Source organism: Mastomys coucha, unplaced genomic scaffold (assembly GCF_008632895.1).
Source record: "Mastomys coucha isolate ucsf_1 unplaced genomic scaffold, UCSF_Mcou_1 pScaffold1, whole genome shotgun sequence".
NCBI classification, from domain to species: Eukaryota; Metazoa; Chordata; class Mammalia; order Rodentia; family Muridae; genus Mastomys; species Mastomys coucha.
The window spans coordinates 70,063,875-70,078,298 of NW_022196891.1; the positions used below are offsets into that span (position 1 = coordinate 70,063,875).

Consider the following 14,424-nt stretch of genomic DNA (forward strand, 5'->3'; position numbering starts at 1 on the left):
ACACCCTAAAGGCACAGGGGACCGAAACTTGACATTCTGTGAGTCTGGGTGGGACTTTGGGGAATAGCGAACGCAAAGGTCGGGGTGGAACTGGCTGCTGTTTTTTTTTTTAAAAATATCAGGCTCAACAGGGGACTCCACCGTAAAGTACAGCGTGAAGAAAGAAAAACACTGGTGGGTTTTAAGTGGGGGAACTCCGCTAACTGAAGCCTGAAAAAGTAGGTGCTCTAGACACCCCTAAACTATTGCTCTCTAAGAAGCGGAAAAGTGCCTGCCAACTTCCTCCACTAAGCCCCTGTCCCCAACCCTCCAAGATCTAAGAAGAAATGTCCGTTTATTAAATGGGGAGGTTGAAGGGAGAGAGAGAGAAACTGGGTCTGAATCCCAGGTCCCAAGCCCTACCACACCCTTAAGGCCTTGGGCAAGAAGTGACCTCACTTTTTTTTTTTTTTTTTTTGCCCGGGCTTGAAGTTAAATGGCAAGCAGAACCACGTGGGGGTGCTGTCCCAGCCTGCAAGCCCCAGTCCTGTTACTCCTTGCTCCATCCCGTGGGAAGGCCCTTCCTGTACCTCCATTTACAAAAGGCCGGCCTTTTTGTAATAATAGTAGGCTTCTCATAGAAACAGGCCTGCGATCCTGAGCTAGCCTAGGCAGAAAGTTTCCTACTAGGATACAAGTCTATGTCTGTTGAGGATCTCCTGGGCGGAGACCTTCTGCAGCGCCGCCAAGGGACTCAGCAGGTCCTTCATGGCTCATTCCTGCCTACTGACCACCTATCTTAAGCGCTCCAGCATTCCACGCGGCGGCGCCTTTAAACCCTCCCAGCCCTTGCCCCGCCCCTAGTCCGCCCCGTCTGAGGCGGGACCCTCCAGAAAACTCCAAGCCGGGCCGGGTCTTGAGCTCATCCACTCGCCACTGCAGCCCCTGGTGTGCGTGCGCTCTCATCCAGCCCTCTTGGACGGTGAGCAGGATTCAGGGAACCAAGGCAGCGGGGTGGGGGTTGGGGGTGGGGAGTATGTGTGTGGTCTGTAGAAAACAAGAAGCCAACACTTGAGACTTGCTCCTGGGAGCGTGGGGGTGGAAGACTGGCGGACGCTTGGGGTCCCAACTGGGTGCCCCGCCCCGTGCTGTCAGGTCCGGTTCCCAAGCCTTCTCTGCATTGTTCAGCAATTAAGTAAGGCAAGCTTTACGTGGGCATAGACGGGGCGTCCATCCCGACCCAAGAGGTCTGGTCCCAAGCCCCAGCCGTTCGCTCCAGCGTCGAGTTCTCTTGGGGTGGGGGCGAGAAGAAAGAAGGGCGTCCGACGTCTGCAGGCTGCAAGAACTGGGTTCTGGAGCGCGCCCCGGTGCGTCTCCGCGGTCCCTGAACTTACCGCGCGACCCTTTCATTTCCTGGTCCAGGAACACGTGTGGGCACTGCCTGCCTTCTGTGACCCTGAGACCGCCCTTTTGCCCCCCCACCCTCCGTCCTGCTAATTCGTTTGTCTGTGTACTCGGGGTCACCAGCTGGGGTCACGGGTCTCGGGGAGTTATTTGCACAGTAGCCCGATCTTCTATGAAACCCCCTTCTTCTCTGGAGCACCTTTGACCTCGGACATCTCGGGGCTGCAGACCTGACTGCACTCGGATGTGCCCCGTCTGTAGGGCTTGGCTGCTGTCCAAGCTCTCTGACCCTAGCCTGAGACCCGCTGCTCCCTCCCGTGCCCCCTGCTGCTGGGAAAGCCGGTGGTGGCCGCGGGCGGGCGGGCTGGCTGCCCAGACCTGCGTCACCCCAGTGGCGGGAGGGCGGTGGGTGACTCATCCACAGTAACGGCCCAAGGGTGTGGCCGTGGGGGTGGGGACGGCGGCTTGAAGGGGCTGGACTGCAGACCGGAAGTAGATTACCTCCTTATTGAGCTCTGTAGGCCTACCTGTGTTCGGATCCGAGAGGTTCTGGGACACGTGGTATATCTGGGGGAGCAAAAGCAGCGGTGATGGAAAGTGGAGGTGCGGGCGTAGGAGACCTGTGTGGCTCGACGGGTCCCCCTTGTTCTCTAGAGCAGTAGTCAGGGATAGCTCATCTCTAAGCTCCTCCCATTTTTCTCTTTCCTGCAGCTCAGGGTACACCTCAGGCTGTGTGGGTCAAGGTAGGGAGGAGTGAGCAAGCTGCTAACGTTCCAAAGCGGCAAATAATCTTTGTCCTTGCGATCCCCTTGCACACCCATGACTTGGCTGGCTATGCTGGTCCCCGGGGGATTGGCCCCTAGTTTCTGTTCACTCCATGACTTTGCCCTTCGAGATTGCCAGGTGTGGGCTTCTTGACTCATAAAATGTCTTTTCTACCCAGGATACGACTTCTTTGATTCTCTACCCACAAACTGCATAGGCCCTCCAGGTCCTCCAGAGCTGCCGCTTTCCCCCTCTTCGTTGCCTCCTTCCCCAATTCCGTCTATACCCGTATTGCCGCTAGGATCCCTTTTGCCCCTTCGCCTAGAGCCTCCACCCAAGCCTGTGTGGAGTGGGTGTTCCTGCCCCGGGGGGGCCCCCACCCTGCCTCCATTCCCGTGTTTGGTACACAGAAGCCATGGCAACGGCCTCCACCCCCTCCTCTCCTCCAGAGCAGCCCTAGTGGCTTCCTGTTTGTGGAGTTTAGCTTTCTCTTCTTTTCGGGACTGGAGGTGGTTATAGAGGACTGGCCCCTGGTGGGGGAGGGTCTTCCTAAGACATCCCCTTCAACCACAGTGCCCCCTCTGGCCTTCTGCCTACCCACGTGGCGTCACTGTTTCAGGGCTGGGAAGTTCCCTACATTCCACTTGCACAGTGAGAGGAGAGTCCCATTGTCTTCCCAACAACGTAGTCAAGAACCCTAGAGTCCAGCCCTCCAGCTTGCCTCCCTTGCCTTCAGCATTGACGTTAAATGGGGTGAGGTAAACTGGCAGCCATGGTTTGGGTGGAGCACTGGGTTGGAAGGCCTTTGGTGGCCCCTCCTCCTTTCCCAGTTATTGTAACCTTGTGGACCTGGATGAGGACAGTTCCCAGGGCTACAGTCTGCTCTAGAGTTTGTCACTGCCGGCCCACTAGGCTATCCAGTTGTCTTCACTTGGGATAACCCAGTTCTAGGCATCTCCCACACCTGGGTTGCAGCTGGACCCATCTCTTTAGCCCACACCATAAGGAGACTTGCCATTTTCTCTGTCTCTGAGGGAGGGCTGGGGTGGGTCTCCTGGGTGTAACTAGGGTGGGTCTCTCCAGCTACAGCAGCCACCACCCATCAGTCCTCTGCCTGCCTGAGGGGTAGGAAGAGGGACAGCTGCTGTCCAGACAAGGCTGGCTGGAGGAGCCTGGTCTGAGAATCCCGCCCCGTGGCTCTGCCACTTTGGGGTTCTAGGGTCAGGGCCTCAGAGTGGAGTGGAGACACTGCAGCTGGAAACTTAACAGCTCTGCCAGCTGTGTCTAGGCTCCAGAGCTGGGGCAGGGAGACACTGGAAGGGTCTGTCTCTGGACTCTTCTTCGTCTCAATCCTGGTCTCTGGTTAATCATTCTCTTGCCCTTTCTTTACTTGTGCCTGGGCTCCGGGCACACCAGCTCCTTGGAAACGGCCCCAAGCAACTAGAGAAAAGCTGTTTCCAGAAGAGAGGTGTAGAAATTGGGCAGGGAAAGGAGGCTTGCATGTGATAGCCGCCTCTAGCCCCCACCTTTTCTTTTCCTGTTTTCTGGCCATTCCTTTGTAGTCAGAGGTTACAACACTCCCCACCCCCTGACCCCCCAGCCTGGGAGCTGAGTAACTGCGGCTGGTCTACTGAGGGTGAAGATGCTTTCTGCCCAGATCTCAGCCACTGCACTGGACTACCTGTGTTCATCAGGCTGAGTGTGTGTGTGGCCTGTGGTGCGGTGTGGGTCGGGACCCAGCCTGACATTTATCTGGTCTGGCTGGGGGAAGTCTCCTAATGAAGTTTAAAAATAACTGATTTATGGGAAGGATCCTGCCGGAAATGTGCAGCTTGATAACCCAGAGTAGAAAGGAGTAGCCATGTTGGAGGGGTGGGGGAGGGGACTGACCCAGCACACAACCTCTGCTCAGACGTATGACATTATTAGCGACGGACTTATTAGCCTGGCTTCTTTGGCAGAGCACCAGAGCCCACTGAGGGGGCGGTGGGAGTGTTTAACCTGGGGTGCATGAGAGAGGGAGCCAGAATGACTTCATCCCTTAAGACTGACCTGGCCTGACGCCAGGTGTGGGCTCCCTTCCTCTCTCTGAATGGAAGCGCTTGTCCGGTGGATACCATTTTGTGAGCAGTCGGAGACAGCTGGCTCTATTTCTGACTAGAGAGAGAAGGACCCCCCTAAGCAGTGGCAGGAATTAGCAAATGAAGGACAATGTCCCTCCTCTGTCCCTGGCTCCCCTGTGCAGCAGCATCTATCATCTCCAGTACTCACTCTCCAGGTTCCTGGGTGTGGCACCTGTCTTTAAAGCGGTAGGTGGGGCAGGCTGCCCACAGTGAAATGCCCTGCCAACTCAGGCCTGCGGTCAGAAGCCAGCAGCCCTTCCTAGCCAGGGTCCTCAAGGAAAGTTTAACCCAGCTATGCAGTTTGGCACACTTCTTTCTCTTCCCAGGTTTCCTTGAAAATCCACACCCAAGGCTCTGGGTTAATTTCCCCTTTCTGCTGTAACAAACTCTGAACTTAGGCACACGCTGGATGCCCTGATGGTTCTAGAAACTCAGTGGGAGATGCTGGCAGGGCCGCACTCACCAGGGCTGAGGAGCTAGCGGAAGACCCACTTCCTTTTCTTTTCTGGCCTCTTGAGGCATTGCTTGGTTCATGACCCTGCCTGACACCCACCTGGTCTCCCTTCGCTTTTCTCATGCTGCCTTCCCCTTTCACTTACTGACAACGAGAGCTCTTGAGACGGTACTGGGCCCCACCTGGCTGAGGCGGGCTATTGACACCATCTGCAAATGTGCGCCCTGCCTTTTCAACTACGTGAGATGATGTATCTCCTGGTTTGGGGAATTACTCTATGGAGGACACCTTTGGTGGGAGAGTAGGCAAGGGGGGTTCAGTCCGCCGATCACAATTCCTAGACGGGAAAGGAAGGAATTTGTTTTGTCTGCTAGGTTTCTCTCAGGAAATTCCCTCTGCCTGCTGAGATGGGGGCCTACCTTTCCCAGCAAGCCCACACAGACTGCTTCTGTCCCTTTGCTTCTATTAAGTCCTGTAAGATGATCTGAACTGTGCAGCTTAATAGTCATTGTGTACACTGTTTCCACTGTCACTGCTACTCCATGCATCCCTTTGATAACATTATGGATAGTGTAGAACTGGATGGAGACTTCCCTCTCTTCTGCAGCCCCTAGTGCAGATCATAGATACTCTGTTACAACCTAAGGGTTAACGTAGGGTAGTTCACTCACTCCCGATCTTGGCATAGGTTTCCCATATGCTCTTTACTCTCATTTCCTGACTCATGTTTTAAGGCTTCAAAGAGTAGGGTCGGGAGCTAGATTTTGCCTCTGTCAAGCTTCATTACTCCAAATGAGGAGCTGAACTGAAATCCTTTACCCCCTCCTGCATTCCAGCGGGTCCCAGGCTTCATTCTAGATATGGGACCATTCATTCAGATGAAGTGTATCTGTGTGGCTTCCTGCTGGCCAGAGTTCAGAGCCCTGCTGCGCTAGCTCCTGGCCCCGAGTTCCCTCACTGGTCTTCACAGGCACGCTGTGCATTGGATTGTAGAATGTTGACCGTGGGCCTGGTTATGTCCCCTCCCGCAGCTCTTCGACGTCGCCACAGCTGCTCAGAATGGCCAACAGGGGACCTTCATACGGCCTGAGCCGAGAGGTGCAGCAGAAGATCGAGAAGCAGTATGATGCGGATCTGGAGCAGATCCTGATCCAGTGGATTACCACTCAGTGCCGCAAGGACGTGAGCCAGCCCCAGCCTGGGCGTGAGAACTTCCAGAACTGGCTCAAGGACGGCACGGTGAGAGCTGCATGGGCGAGCAGGGCGAGCAGGGCTGATGCTGGGGGACCAGGGACTGTGTCATACAGAGAAAAGGAGAAAACAAGCATGCATACCCAGGCTTGTCAGCCTGAGCATCTCCCTGGGGTCTCTAAGAGCTTCCATGCTTTCTTATCTCCATGGAGGAAAGGTCAAGGCGGATGTGCCTGTTGCCACAGGAGCTGATAGGTGCTGGGAATGTTTGGAAAGAGGGTGAGAAGGTAAGCTCCAGGCAGTGGATCTGGAGTAGTGAGGAAAGACTAAACACCAGTCCTTTATCTGGGTTCAGAGGCAGGAGGCACCTTGAGAGTCACCACAGGAAAGGCATCTCTCTGGTTCACTGTCTTTGGTTCTCTGATCTAAAATAGCCCCATCCTCACCTCTGCCTGCCTGCCGCTGCCTCTTCCAGGTGCTGTGCGAGCTTATTAATTCACTGTATCCCGAGGGGCAGGCCCCAGTAAAGAAGATCCAGGCCTCTACGATGGCCTTCAAGCAGATGGAGCAGATCTCTCAGTTCCTGCAGGCAGCTGAACGCTACGGCATTAACACCACGGATATCTTCCAGACTGTGGATCTCTGGGAAGGTGGGCCAGGGGCCAGGGGCCCAGACTGTTACCTGGGAGAGCAGGAGTTGGGCTGGGCCATCTTTACCAAAGAAAAAGGATGGCTGGTGGTTTTCCTGAGGACAAGTGTGTGTGTGTGTGTGTGTGTGTGATCAAGGATGGGCCAGGCTTACAGACCTAGTGACAGGTAGAATGCTAGCACCCAGTAACCTACTTCTGATGAGATAATACCATTTATTTTCTTCCAGGAAAGAACATGGCTTGCGTGCAGCGGACACTAATGAACCTGGGTGGGCTGGCAGTCGCCAGGGACGATGGGCTCTTCTCTGGGGATCCCAACTGGTTTCCAAAGTAAGTATCTGGGAAAGTCATAGGGTCTTACTGGTACAGTATTCTTGCCCATTCCTGTCTGTAGATAATAGAACCAGTCATTACAAAGCATCTTTAGAATTCCAGGAGGTGGCTGGTGGTGGTGGTGGTGGTGGTGGTGGTGGCAATGACTGGCCTTCTGGAGAGACAAAGAGGTGTTTCTAAGAGGCTCAGAAGGTCTCAAAGGCAGAGTGGGTGTCGGCTTACACACTTGAGGGAGGAATTTACCGGGATAGGTAGTCCCTGACCACCCCCTAACTAGGACTCCCTTTCTACCCAGGAAATCCAAGGAGAACCCTCGGAACTTCTCGGACAACCAGCTGCAAGAGGGCAAGAATGTGATTGGGTTGCAGATGGGCACCAACCGTGGAGCCTCTCAGGCCGGCATGACCGGATACGGGATGCCACGGCAGATCCTCTGATCATACCCCCTCCCTCCCCCGCCCTCCACGAATGGTTAATATATATGTATATATATGTTTTAGCAGACAGTCCCTGAGAGCCCCTTGGATTGCTAAGCTCCCCTCTGCCAGGGTGGAGTCCAACCTATCTTGTCACCGCTGGCAGTGCCTGATAATTGCCTCTCTAGCTCTCCCTCCCTCTGGGCTTACTAATGCATTCCTTCCTCCACAACCATCAAAACTGGACCAACGAAAACCCGGGGACCAAAAACCTCCTCCCCCCGCCCCCCTCCCCGGCATGCTTTCTGCTTTCCGGACCTCTCCTTTCAGTCCATTCCTTGGCTAGGAGTCAGAGATCCTGCCCTGTGGTCCTACGCTGCACACTCACCCATCCTTCTACAAGGAGGCCTCTCCTACAGCTGTGGCTGCAGGGACTTAATTTATAGGGAGGGGCCTGTGGCTGTCACTCCAGCCGCAGCTGGGCTGTACTTACCACACATCTGGGCAGCTTTCCCTAGCAGAGGCCCTTTGGCTTCTTACTTTCCATTCCTCTCACTGTGGCTAAGGGGTGGAGCAAGAGGTAGAAGGACTGCCCACCGTGGTCTGGGGCTTGAGGAACATGAGTTTGCTGATTTTAAATAAAAAAAAAATCTCATTCTTTTTTTGGATGGATTCTGGCTGTTTCTAGGGCCACCGAGCCCATTTCGGGGAAAGGGAGTGTCATACCAGGCACGGGGAGAGGGTATGGATAAGAGGTTGTGGGGGCTAAGCCCTATCTTCGTTTTCTTTCCCATCCTCCCTCTGTCATTTGGTTTAGGGGACGACAGGTTGGGTTTGAGAAGGGACAGGACATCAGAGCTGTCGTGGGGTAGGAGCCTTAATGCAGATTGGCCTGCAGGATGGGAGGACTTTACTCCTTAGTGAACTGGGCAGGTGGCCTGCTGTTCCTGGACTGACAAGTCCAGGCCTCGTCTAACAGGAGATCTTTCAGGGAGATGGGCAAGAGTCCCCCCCAGCTGTGGAAGCAGGCTGTTCCAACTTGGGTTGTTGAAGTTGGGAGTCACAGTGACCAGATAGAACCAACAGCTGGAAAATGAGCAAGAGTGAGTTGGTGGCTGTAGAGATGGACGCCTTGTCCCTTGATCTCAGGCACCCGTGGGTCGCATTCCAGGGCTTGCAGCAGCTTTCCTCCTGACTTTAGCCTTGGGCGAGATAATCAACTTGGGGTCACCGTCCTCAGCCCAACCCATGAATGAATGAATGCTGGCGGCCTGTAGGTCTTCCGTTATCTCAAGGCTTCCTGTGCTGTGTCCATGTCTTCCCATGAAGGATTGGAGGGACTATAGGTCAGCTAGTGCCCCACCCCTGCCCACTGCAACCAGCCAGTCTCAGGACCATGATCTCCAGTGTCCCTCTCTCCCACAATACTGTCCCTGAAATTCATCACACAGAGGTTTGTAACCAAAGGCCTCTTGTCTCCCCTCCTCCTCTGCCTCACTGTGGCAGTCTCTTCCTAGAAACACCTACTGTGGGCCAGGCACCATGCCGTAGTTTATAGGCATCAACCCTGTGGCTTTCCGCCTCACCCTGGCGCCGTGCTATGGAGGAGATAGCATTTTCTTGCTTGCTGCACTCTCAGGGCCTGTGGCACAGATAAGACAGGCTGCAGCCTCTGTATAAATCTCCAGGGGGCTAGCTGTCGGTCCTTTATCTCTCCTTCAGGAAGACTTTGTGGACTGCCAGTGTGAGAGAGTGATGTCATTGCAGACAAAACACTGAAATCACAGAGTTTTGTTTTTTTTTTTAAATCCTTTCCTGATTTAACTATTTCGAGTTACAACTGTTGTCCACACACTGCCATCTTCTGAGATGTGATGCGCTTCAGACTGTCTCATCTCAGAAGATTCTTACAGAAAATTCAGGAGGCTGCTACACCTTGTTGCCCACATTTTATTCACTGGCTCTCACAAGAGGCAAGAAACATAGCCAAGGCCACCTAGGAATCCCAGGAAGGAGCAGGTATTTGAACCCCAAGTCAGCCTGGCTGAAGGTTTAATCCAGCCTGTGCTGTTACAATCACAAGTCGGGATGTGAAGGGCCTGGGGATGTAATGGCGGAGAGACTGGGGGATGTGATGGGATGCTGTTCCTCGTTCTGTAACATTGTAGAGGGTGGTTTCTCCTAAGGCTCCTGGGATGATCTTGTAAGCCCACAGTGGAAAGGGCTGGCATGGTGAATGCTCATAAGGGCCCAAGAACCGGAAGTGAGGGGATAAAAGATAGGCTTTGTGTGCACCTGGGAGACTGCTACTGTCCACTGGGGCTACAGTCTTCCACTGCACAACTGAATACCATCAAAGAAGCTCCAGCCAGCTCGAGGCCACTCTCTAGAGCCACATGTCAAGGGCAGACTTCAGTGGGGTGGAGGAGATGCGCATTTTCCTTTCAGCTGTGATCTCCAGCTGCCAAGCTTAGAGAGGAATCTCAAAGTTTCTTAACCCATTTCAGTAGGTGTTCAATTCTGCCCTGGTTGGTTAGTTAGTTAGTTTTTGTCAACTTGACACAAACTGAAGTCATCTGGGAGGAGGAATTCTCTATTGAGAAAATGCCTCCCTCAGATTGGCCTGGAGGCAAGTCTGTCTATAGGGCATTTTCTTGATTAATTGATGTGGGAGGGCCCAGCCCACAGTGGGCAGTGACGCCCCTAGGCAGATGGTCCCAGGTGATGTAAGAAAGCAGGCTGAGCAAGTCAAGTAGGCAGTGTTCCCCTCACGGCTTTTGCTTCAGTTGCTGCCTTCAGGTCTCCGCCTTGAGTTCCTGCCTTGACTCCCCTCAGTGGACTGGGTCTTAGGATGTGTAAAGCGAATAAACCCTTTCCTTGCCGAGTTGTTTTCAGTCCTGATATCTACATTATAGCAACAGAGAAAACTAAGACAAAACCATTTGGGGGCGTGGCATCTTAAGGTCTTACATCGTTTTCTGTTTCTTGCTTTTTAGCTCTTGGTCCCTGCTGAGGTCAGTTTTACTGAATGGATTCTTCTAATTTTTCAACCCCTGGAACCCAGTTGGGTCCCGATACCAGGAGAAACAGCTCCTTTGTCCAATGTCCCCTTTGCTTGTCATCGCCCAGGTTCCATTCTCTGTATGTATTTTGTAACCGATTCTGGAGCATTCCAGCTACCTCAAACAATCTCCTCTGAGGCCTCTCCATGGTTTGCTCTTTTATCTCCCCTAAGCTTTGTTCAAATATCAACTTTACTGATCACCCTACTTCAAACCACACACCACCTCAGCCTGCAACTCCTTCCCCGGTGCCATTTCTGACTGTCCCAGAGACAGTGTTTTACTTACAAATGTTCTGTCTCCACCCATAGAATCTACACCGCACAGAGGCAGGGTTTTATTAGTTTTGTTCCTGGAGAGTGGTGCTACAGGTGCTGGATAAATATTTGTTGAATGGATGATCGAATGACTGTCGAACCACCTACTTGCTCTCAAATCCCCTGGCCTAGTAAGATAGTGTCCAACCAGACCAGGGCCGCAGAAGGGCACAGCCCGTCATCGGATCTGAGATGGGGCCAAGCTCATTTGGTACTTTCCCGCACTTTTCCTTGTGTTAATTTTCACAAAGCAAAACCCCAAGCCGCAAAGTAGACAGAGGGTAGTTAGTGTACCGTGTGCCCTGGGAGAAGGGAAAGCTGACTGATGATTTGAGATGGAGGAAGGGGAGGAGGAGGGCAGAGTCAACTTTGGTTCATTTACTTTGCCCCTCAGCCGTGAAGCGGAAAAAACTGGGGGGTGGGGTGGGGTGGAGAAGGTAGGCGTGGCCTATGGTGGCCAATAGAAGGGAGAGTAGAGAAGGGCAGGAGCAGGGAGGAGGGGGAGGGGTTCAGAAGCTCCACCCAGTTGGGCTTACCTGTGAGAAATAAGCGGAGGTCTGTGCGGTCCCTGTGTTTACTCAGGTGTTTGAGGACCGACTAGACCTAGGCTCAGGGGACCCTGGTGGGAGAGATGAGTCTGTGAAGAGACTGCCCGTTGAGTGTCTGTCTGCCCAGGGTGGAGGAAAATGGGAGGGTAGAGGTGTAGGTTCTGTGAGAGCGTAGGCCTCGGTGTGTTGGTGTGTTTGTCCACGGAGAACAATAGACGCCATTCCCGCCCCTATTGCTGTTTGAGAACCTGGCAAAGCGCCCAAGGCGCAGTGGAACCGGGAGAGGGCTGGGTAATAGGACTCTAGGGAGAGAAACAATAAAGGGTCTGGGATTAAATTTGTCTAGAAAAGGCTGAAAGAATGAATTAGTAACTTAACTGTCTCTTTTCGAAGAAGTAGGGTTTGGTCCCAGTGGCCAGGGAGGCGGATTACAGAAAAATGCCCTCAAGTTGCATCTAGAGAAATGTAGGTTAGGCGAGGAAAACTGCTATCCTCTTGCCCCTAAAGGTTATTAGCCTCTGGAATCTCTCAAGGGTCTTCAGGAATGTCTTCAATAAGTAGGACAAATCTCACTTTCTGATGGAGGAAGATAGGTAGTTCTGCCTGGAAATGCCCAGATGCACCCCTTTCTGTGAGTGTTTTTCAGCACTTCCTGGGGTTCTGTGCCAGACCCTACAGGGTGAGTTATTGATACATGACCTCTCTGTTCAAAGACTCTGTGGCCTTGAAGGGAAATAACATGGATGTGAGCCGTGATGATTCTTGAAGCCAGGGAGTCATGCCCTTGACGAAAACATGCAGGGCTCTATGAAAGGACTCGCTTGTCAACTCCTCAACAGCCTGGTGAATTCCGGAATACCATAGGGGTCAGAAGTCACCTATATCAGGGATAGTCTTCTCTCCCATCAGCCCAAGGGAATATGGGAGCCTGCTAGGGAGACTTTTGGGATAACGAGCAGTCACTCTGGCTTTGTGGTCAGAGGTCGAGTGTCTGTGAGTAGAGAGAAAGAAGGTAGTCTCTTTTTGGAAGGTGAGGGTGGACATGATCATAGAGGCATGAGTAAGGGTGAGAACCAGGGATCCACAAGGGCAGGCAGGTCACGTGACTAGAACAGGTCACATGACTAGAACCTGAAACGTGTGCGGACAGATGATAGAGGCATTCCATCAGACACTGGGGCTGTTCTTCTGCTTTACCCCACCTTTGGTAGAATACGACGTTTTATATGGGTTTCTAGTCGGGAGCTACTGCTCAGTGTGTGATAGAAGCAAGATGGTGGAGATGTTGGTAATCCTATTTTGCTTCATGCTATGCTAGAGACTCTACAAAACCCCAAGCCACAAAGTAGACAGAGGGTAGTTAGTGTACCGTGTGCCCTGGGAGAAGGGAAAGCTGACTGATGATTTGAGATAGAGGAGGGGAAGGGGAAGGAGCACGGGAGGAGGAGAGAGCGGCGTCAACTTTGGTTCATTTACTTTGCCCCTCAGCCATGAAGCGGAAAAACTGAAGGGGTGGAGAAAGTAGGCGTGGCCTATGGTGACCAATAGAAGGGAGAGTTAGAGAAGGGCAGGAGCAGGGAGGAGGGGGAGGGGTTCAGAAGCTCCACCCAGTTGGGCTTACCTGTGATGTCGTCCTCATCATTATCACCATCAGCATCACCACCATCATTACCATCAACATCATCATCAGTACCATCACCATCATTACCATTATCACCATCATCACCATCACCACTATCACCATTATCATCTTCATGCTTTACTCTATACTGAGCCATATTCACCTACTAGAAAAACCAATTTAAAACATTGGGTTCTGAGCTGGGCACTGGTGGCACACACCTTTAATCCCAGCACTTGGGAGGCAGAGGCAGGCAGATTTCTGAGTTGGAGGCCACCCTGGTCTACAGAGTGAGTTCCAGGACAGTCAGGGCTACTCAGAGTAAACCCTGTCTCGAAACAAACAAACCAACCAACAAACAAAAAATTGGATTCTGCCATACACCATCTATGGCGTAGGGAGGAGGGTGATATCTGGGGATGCGAAGATGACTGGAGGCATAAAGGGGGGCTAAAGGATGGTGAGGTTTCCCAGGCAGGAGGTGATACCTGCCCTTGCAAGATGGGGCTATTAAGAACTGGACTGTATATCTCTGAACTTCGAGATGATGCTCAGGAGGTGAGGATCAGATCGTCAGAGGAGCTTAAAAGAGAAATAAATACCGAGGGCAATTCCCAAAAGGAAGTATTGAATTCTTTCCCCAGCGACAGGGTCTTATGTGGTTGGCTTTGAACTTGTAGCAGACTTCCTGCCTCAGCCTATGGCCTGCTGGGATTACAGGGGTCTGCCACTGTATACGATGACTGAAAGATTCTGAGCCAGGCGACAGGGTTAGAGGCTGTGTTTTGTTCAAAAGTCCCGTGAGGCTGCCAGGTAAGTGGTCTGAAATTGGGTCAGGATTGTTGCAGTCATTCGCTAGGGTTGAGGGTAGAACATGACGGAGTGAAAGGGATTAAGAAAGACATTGGGAGGCAGAGGCAGGTGGATTTCTGAGTTCGAGGCCAGCCTGGTCTACAAGAGTGAGTTCCAGGACAGCCAGGGCTACACAGAGAAACCCTGTCTCGAAAAACAAACAACAAACAAACAAACAAGAAAGACATTGTTTAGCTCCAGTAACTCACACGTCAGCTACTGTGGGGATGAAGAGTGGGCACTAACCCAAAATACGAATGCTTCCCATTTTACAGAGGAGGAGACTAACATCCATAGAATAGCAGTAACCTAGCCCAGCCAAACAGAGCGACCGAAATCTAAGCTCTAGATGGCGCGAGTCCGAGTTACTTCTCACCCTGTTGTGGGGTTCCCCTGTGAAGTGACTGACCCTGAAGAAGGGGTTCAACCTGCAGCTGACTTGAGCTGTGGTTTTCCTGAGTGGAGGCCAGAGCCCCAGTGGAGGAAGGGAGAGGTCAGGCTTGGCAAGAGGCACAGGAAGTTCATCTCTGCAGCAGCCACCTCTCTAGTTAAATGGAGATCTGGCTGCTTTGGATGGGAACTGACAGAGAGCCTGAGGCACTGCCCCTGGATCCTGCTTCTGCAGGTTTCTGTGCTCAAAGCAGCCTGACCTTCTCAGACCTCTCTCAGATAGCCCCGTTTTTGTTTTTTTTTTTTTTTTTTTTTTTTT

The 14,424-nt window shown here is 52.7% G+C and overlaps 1 protein-coding gene across 1 annotated transcript; it reads left to right on the top strand.

Annotated features, from left to right (window-relative positions):
- Window positions 1–831: 831 nt before the first annotated feature.
- Tagln2 (transgelin 2) lies at window positions 832–7,983 on the top strand. The gene is made up of 5 exons (XM_031390125.1): window positions 832–961; window positions 5,757–5,964; window positions 6,392–6,566; window positions 6,794–6,896; window positions 7,195–7,983. The coding sequence occupies exons 2-5, from the start codon at window positions 5,785–5,787 to the stop codon at window positions 7,334–7,336; spliced, it is 600 nt and encodes a 199-aa protein (XP_031245985.1). The 5' UTR covers window positions 832–961; window positions 5,757–5,784; the 3' UTR covers window positions 7,337–7,983.
- Window positions 7,984–14,424: the final 6,441 nt, after the last annotated feature.

Coding starts and splice junctions, on each gene's coding strand:
- Tagln2 (XM_031390125.1), top strand. CDS start 5,785: ATGGCCAACAGGGGACCTTCATACGGCCTGAGCCGAGAGGTGCAGCAG. Junction 6,567..6,793: donor GACTGTGGATCTCTGGGAAG/GTGGGCCAGGGG, acceptor ATTTTCTTCCAG/GAAAGAACATGGCTTGCGTG. Junction 6,897..7,194: donor GATCCCAACTGGTTTCCAAA/GTAAGTATCTGG, acceptor CTTTCTACCCAG/GAAATCCAAGGAGAACCCTC.